The sequence below is a fragment of the Podarcis cretensis genome, assembly GCF_951804945.1.
Source record: "Podarcis cretensis genome assembly, chromosome: 3".
NCBI classification, from domain to species: domain Eukaryota; kingdom Metazoa; phylum Chordata; class Lepidosauria; order Squamata; family Lacertidae; genus Podarcis; species Podarcis cretensis.
The window spans coordinates 71,549,467-71,556,616 of NC_137172.1; the positions used below are offsets into that span (position 1 = coordinate 71,549,467).

The following is a 7,150-nucleotide window of genomic DNA, read 5'->3' on the forward strand; positions in this document are numbered from 1 at the left end:
ATAATAATTTATTATTTATACCCCGCCCATCTGGCTGGGCCTCCCCAGCCACTCTGGGCGGCTTCCATAAAAAGCAAAAATACAATAAAATATCACACGTTAAAAACTTCCCTGAACAGGGCTGCCTTAAGATGTCTTCTGAATGTCAGGTAGTTGTTAATCGCTTTGACATCTGCTGGAAGGACGTTCCACAGGGCGGGCGCCACTACCGAGAAGGCCCTCTGCCTGGTTCCCTGTAGCTTTACTTCTCGCAGTGAGGGAACCGCCAGAAGGCCCTCAGCGCTAGACCTCAGCGTCCGGGCAGAATGATGGGGGTGGAGACGCTCCTTCAGGTATACTGGACCGAGGCCGTTTAGGGCTTTAAAGGTCAGCACCAACACTTTGAATTGTGCTCGGAAACGTACTGGGAGCCAATGTAGGTCTTTCAAGACCGGTGTTATATGGTCTCGGCGGCCGCTCCCAGTCACCAGTCTAGCTGCCGCATTCTGGATTAGTTGTAGTTTCCGAGTCACCTTCAAAGGTAGCCCCACGTAGAGTGCATTGCAGTAGTCCAAGCGGGAGATAACCAGAGCATGCACCACTCTGGCGAGACAGTCCACAGGCAGATAGGGTCTCAGCCTACGTACCAGATGGAGCTGGTAAACAGCTGCCCTGGACACAGATTTGATCTGTGCCTCCATGGACAGCTGTGAGTCCAAAATGACTCCCAGGCTGCGCACCTGGTCCTTCAGGGGCACAGTTACCCCATTCAGGACCAGGGAATTCTCCACACCTGCCCGCCTCCTGTCCCCCAAAAACAGCACTTCTGTCTTGTCAGGATTCAACCTCAATCTGTTAGCCGCCATCCATCCTCCAACCGCCTCCAGACACTCACACAGGACCTCCACCGCCTTCACTGGTTCTGATTTAAAGGAGAGGTAGAGCTGGGTATCATCCGCATACTGATGAACACCCAGCCCAAACCTCCTGATGATCTCTCCCAGCGGCTGCATGTAAATGTTGAAAAGCATGGGGGAGAGGACAGAACCCTGAGGCACCCCACAAGTGAGAGCCCAGGGGTCTGAACACTCATCCCCCACCACCACTTTCTGAACACGGCCCAGGAGGAAGGAGCGGAACCACTGTATGACAGTGCCCCTAGCTCCCAGCCCCTCAAGACGGTCCAGAAGGATGTTATGGTCGATTGTATCAAAGGCCGCTGAGAGATCCAGCAGAACTAGGAAACAGCTCTCACCTTTGTCCCTAGCCCGCCGAAGATCATCAACCAGTGCGACCAAGGCAGTTTCAGTCCCATGATGAGGCCTGAATCCCGACTGGAAGGGATCCAAATGGTCCGCTTCTTCCAGGCGTGCCTGGAGTTGTTCGGCCACCGCTCGCTCAATCACCTTGCCCAAGAATGGAAGATTTGAAACTGGGCGATAGTTGGCCATCGTGGCCGCATCTAAAGATGGTTTTTTAAGAAGCGGTTTAATAACCGCCTCTTTCAACGGGTCTGGGAAGGCTCCCTCACGGAGGGAAGCATTCACCACCCCACGAAGCCCATCGCCCAGTCCTTCCCGGCTAGCTTTTATAAGCCAGGATGGGCAAGGATCCAGGAGACAGGTGGTTGGCTTCACTCGTCCAAGCAGCCTGTCCACATCCTCGGAGGTAACAGATTGGAATTGATCCCACTCAACTTGACTAGACAGAACTCTAGCACTCTCCCGCCCCGGCCCTGCTCCCACGGTGGAGTCTACTTCTTCCCGAATCTGAGCGATTTTATCTGCAAAAAACTTTGCAAAATCATTGCAGGAGAACATGTGGCCCGTACTGGGCCCCGATGTTGCAGGTGGTTCCACTAAATTGTGAACCACCTGAAAAAGTCTCCTGCTGCTGTTTTCTGCAGATGCAATAGAGGCGGTGAAGAAATTCTTCTTCGCCGTCGCTATCGCCACTTGGTAGGCTCGACGTTGAGCTCTAACCTGTGTCCGGTCAGATTCGGAATGAGTTATCCGCCACCGGCGCTCTAGCCGTCTCAACGATTGTTTCATTGCCCTCAGATCCGTGGAAAACCACGGGGCTGTCCGGGCTCCATGCAATCGGAGAGGGCGCTTCGGAGCCAAACAGTCAATAGCCCTGGTTAACTCCACATTCCAGCGGGCCACCAGGGAATCGGCTGAAAGGCCATCAACATGGGATAAAGCATCCCCTACCACTCTCTGGAAACCATTTGGATCCATTAAGTGGCGGGGGCGGACCATCCGAATTGGTCCCACCTCCCTGCAGAGGGGATGGGTCGCAGAGAAGTGTGAGGGTAGAGTTCTCTGTCTTCAAACTTCACTTCTCAGGACTCTTCTGGAAGTAGCTATTAAACTGGCATAAAACCAGTTACAATTTCGTAAATTAAAGATGCCCATAGATTTTACACCAGGATAAAAGTTGAAGGTGAAGTTTTTCTCTGGTTGTATAAAAAAATACTAATCTCATGCTTGTTGTAATTGTGCTGGACCCATGAGGAGAAACCAGAGTTCTTCCCACACTAACTTTTATCACAGGTGCTCTATTATCACCTGTGCTCTTGAATACCTGCCATTCAAATGAGTTGCACTTCCACAACAGAAATTCCCAGAGGAGAGTTTCAAACCTTCATATAAATACTTGAGGATAAGGGGACAGAGGGGAGGAACAGACATTTGAAGACTGAGGTAGTGGTTAGAGTAATGGACTAGGACTTCGAAGTTCAAATCCCCACTCGTTCACTAGGTGATCCTGGACCAGTCACTGTCTCTCTGCCTAACCTACCTGACAGGATGTAGTGGGGGGGGGAGACCGTGTAGGCCACCTTGAGCAAGGAGGGACATAAAAATAGTAATAATAAAAGACTTTTTAAAAGAAGTCTTTTAAAAAATATTTTATTAAAGGTAGATAAGGACAAGATGTAATTAAATAATCAAATATAAATATAGATTGGAAATGGCTGTGAATAGTGAATACTTATCTACTTTTAAAAATTTCCACTTTAGATTTTTTTTCTTCTACTTCTTTATTTTTTCTTTGTTTTTTCTGATATCTTACCTTTTATCTCACTTCTTTATTGTGAATAGCATTTTATAGAGGTATAAATAACTGTAAATATGAAAAGAGACAAAATATTCTCTAATTTTTGTTTCTTGGTTACATGTATTTTCTTTTTCTTTTGTATTTTCCTTTTTTGTAAATATGTATGTTTTTCTAATTTCTACTTAATAAAATTAATTTTTTTAAAAAATAGTAATAATAATGGATAACAAGCACAGCAGGAGAGGAGGTTCAGCTTTGTCTGCAGCTTTGTAAATTACCTTGTGTTTTTTAAACAAAAACAAAAATCAGTGTGTTTTCCCCAAGCAAGACACAAATATATTTCCTTGCACTGGTTATATTATGATTAATGTTTCAGTCTGTTCTGTAACCAACTTTAAGGGCTTTGCCATGCATATTTTCAAAGCGTAGTACATACATTTCTTACATGAATAAAACTTGGAAACACAGAAATGTAAGGCACCCGACATATTCTGCCTCAGGGACATAGGCTGGAAGAAACACAAGGGCGAGTTGCTGGTACGTAATTCCCCCTGCAAGGGACGCGGGTGGCGCTGTGGGTTAAAGCCTCAGCGCCTAGGACTTGCCGATCGAAAGGTCGGCGGTTCGAATCCCTGCGGCGGGGTGCGCTCCCGCTGCTCGGTCCCAGCGCCTGCCAACCTAGCAGTTCGAAAGCACCTCCGGGTGCAAGTAGATAAATAGGGACCGCTTACCAGCGGGAAGGTAAACGGCGTTTCCGTGTGCGACTCTGGCTCGCCAGAGCAGCGATGTCACGCTGGCCACGTGACCCGGAAGTGTCTCCGGACAGCGCTGGCCCCTGGCCTCTTAAGTGAGATGGGCGCACAACCCCAGAGTCTGTCAAGACTGGCCCGTACGGGCAGGGGTACCTTTACCTTTACCTTTACCTTTTAATTCCCCCCGCTGGATCCGGGCATCTCTAGCCCAGCATCCTGCACTGACAGCGGCCAGCCGGATGCCTACGGGAAGCAGCTCCCGAGCGCTCTCCCCATCCAACGCTTGCCTACTCGGGAGTGAGCTCCGCGGAGCCCCGTGGCCCGCCCTTCCGAGTAATAATGAGCAGCATTGCGCTGAAAGACCCCTGCGCGCGCCTGCTCCGAAGGAGGCTCCACTGCCTTCAAGGGGCTAACTCTGCCCCGGGCAGCGAGCAGAAATGTGGCGCCGAAGGACTCCAGGGGGCAGGAGTTTCCCTGCATCGCCAGAAGGGCCGCAGACCGAGGAGGCCCGCGAAAACCACGCCGCCGCCTCAGCCAAAGAGTCCCCTCTCCGAGACTCCCGCCTCGCCTCCTCCGCCCGCGTCGCAGCGCCGCTCTCGGCCGGCGGTGGCGGAGCGCCCGGCCGAGGCTGCGACGAGGGCGGAGGGAGCGGCGGCGCAGCGGGCGAAGAGCGGACGCCGCTCCGGCTGCCCCGGCGCTCGCCTCGCCGTCTCCCCTCGGCTGCCCCTCACTCACCCGGGCGCTCTCGACCAGGTGGTAGCGGCACAGCGTGTGGTCCAGGTCGAAGCCGATCACTTCGCAGTCGGCCAGGGAGAAGGAGGGCCGCGCCATGGCGGAGGAGGCGCACGAGAAGCACGAGGAGAAGCAGCAGCTTCCGCCGCCGCCGCCGCGTCTGCCCTCCACTGCTCCGGCAAGGGAAGCCGCCCGCCGCGCTCCTCCGGCCGCGCCTTCCTGCGGGAACCGAGCCGACTCACGCTGCCGGGGCTCCGGGGGCATCCCGCCGCTTCCGCCCGTCTCCCTGCCCCTTCCTTGGCGCGGCTCCGGCCGGGCAACCTGCACGCTGCGCCTGTGCCTGACCCTGGACGATCGGGCAGCGAAGTCGGTCCTTTCCTTTTTCTTTAAAAAAGCGAAAACATGATTTTTCCCTTTTGGACCCTTAAGAGGACTTGGCAAGGAACGCTTGGGCAACGAAAGGCAGCGCTTCCTCCGAAACGAGAACGCTGAACTTTCGGCGCTCATTTCTCCACCTTCCGCAGATCTGTCATTACACACTTTTTGTCAAAGCTTTCGTAGCCCAGTTGTTTGTTGCCTATAAGCAGTGCCGGATTTGTGTATAAGCTAAACAAGCTATAGCTTAGGGCCCCACTGTCTTGGGGGCCGCCCAAAAAATTAAAAGAAAAAAAAAACACCTGGATGCATATTTCCAAAATATAAGATAAAAAACAAACAAAATAAAATCGACATACAGTAAGGCAATCTCCCCTCTCCCAAAATTGTAAACCCAAGACTTCATGCAAGGGCAGGGCAACTCAGGCCCAGCAACTATTAGGGCTAGCCAGTGGGATCCAATTTGAAGCAGTGGGGTGCAACTTGAATTTTTTTTTTTTTTTTTTTTTTTGGTAGGGCCCCAGTTCACAGCCAAAGTCTGCAAAATCTTATAAATAAAATCCATCTAAATTGCCCTGGTGCAGGGCCCCCCTTAGGAGCAGCCTGCAGGGTCCAATTTTGCCCAATTTCTCCAATTGCCTTAAAGTCAGCCCTGATGAGACTGTGCACCTTCTAGGTCCCTGGTGTCACTATTCAGAGTGCAGACTCAAGGACTTGTTGTGGAAATAAAGGGGGGGCACTTATTGGAAATCAATTTTGTCACCTTCCCCCCCAAACTCCGAGGATGATAAGCCCAGCCACCTTTTATTCACAGTCACATAAGCACTACACTACAGCATGGCCATAAACACGTATGTTCAACTGCTGAAATATACACCCAATATGTAGCAATGGAGATTTATGTTACTGCTTTATAAATGAACACTGTGTTTTATGAATGGACTCTGTATTTTGTGAATTACCTAAGAGCCACCAACAGGGAGCTCTAGAATTTGACAGCTAACCAATTGGATACTACTAAACAGTGACCCCTATTGCTGAAAGCAGGTAACTGGCAGGGAATGCTTCAGCTCAGCCTTTGCACTGTTGACTGAACACCCCCTGCTGTGCAGGCAACGGAGAAAGCTCATAAATTGCTGATGTATGTAAGAGGATGACCCGGCCCGCACAGGCCTACAGCCAGGTTGAGGCTACATGGACATATCAGCTGGAGCATCCAGCATGCCCTCCCACTGGCCCACACAGTTGGCACTGTCCTGCCCCACACCAGTAAGCTGCAGTGATGTCACTGCTGGGAGGGCAGAGGCATGGCATTGCACCACCTCAATGGCCACTCATATGGAAAAAGGAGTTATAATATCAATTATGTTTTTATTACCTGCAGTCAGTGCTTTTTTTCTTTAAAAAAATGTTTAGGGGTACCCTCATTTTCCTACTCATATTGAAATACTACCCCTCAATGAGGCCCCAAAATCACAAAATGATTCGGGGTATGCGCACCCCCAGAAAAGAGCACTGCCTGCAGTATTAGTGTTTTAATTTATTTTGTTTAATAAATTTAAATATTTAAATACAGTACTTTCCCTACTCCTGCTTACAAGATTTAAAAGCAATTGAAAAACAAAATATAAATAACCTAATCACAGTAATTATGTGTTTTTGAATAGCAGTTGCTAGGGAGCATGAGAGAGAGAGTGCTTTTGTGCTCATGTCCTGTTTGCAGGCTTCCCGTAGACATACTGTTGGCCAGTGGAAATATAAAGCCTTTGGTCTGATCCAGCAGGGCTCCTCTTATGCTTCACAGCATAGCTGTCAAGCATCCCTTATTTGAAGGGACAGTCCCTTATTCCAGCGCCATGTCCCGCTGCTGTCCCTTATTGATGGATGTCCCTTAAATGTCCCTTAAATGATGTCCCTTAAATTTCAAAGGAAGCAGCTCCTCTCCCTCCCTCCCTGCTGGCCAGGGAGGAGGGAAGCTCCAACTGTGTTGCTTGGCTGTGTTGCTCACCCAATAAGAAGTCTAAGAACAACTGGGGGGTGGAGCTTGCATGCCTTGTGCTGATCAAATCGGCTGCGTTCCCTGGGGACTCACCTTTGCTCAGCGCTTCCCAGCGGAGAGGTGAAGGTGGTTTTCCTTGAGGCTTCATTTGCCTGCTGGCTGGGCTTTCTGCCTTTGGCTCAGAGGGGCTCAGAAGTTGAACATACCTGTGCTGAGTGCTCAGATCGGAATCGGATGGATACGTCATCGACGG

The 7,150-nt window shown here is 50.4% G+C and overlaps 1 protein-coding gene across 1 annotated transcript in view; it reads right to left on the bottom strand.

Moving 5' to 3' along the window:
• NT5DC1 (5'-nucleotidase domain containing 1) overlaps positions 1-5,153 on the bottom strand; it is a 149,127-nt gene extending 143,974 nt beyond the window's left edge. The window contains exon 1 of the mRNA XM_079971614.1: positions 4,527-5,153. Coding sequence (XP_079827740.1) covers positions 4,527-5,030 — 504 coding nt within the window. The 5' untranslated portion in view covers positions 5,031-5,153. The remainder of the gene's footprint in view (positions 1-4,526) is intronic.
• Positions 5,154-7,150: the final 1,997 nt, after the last annotated feature.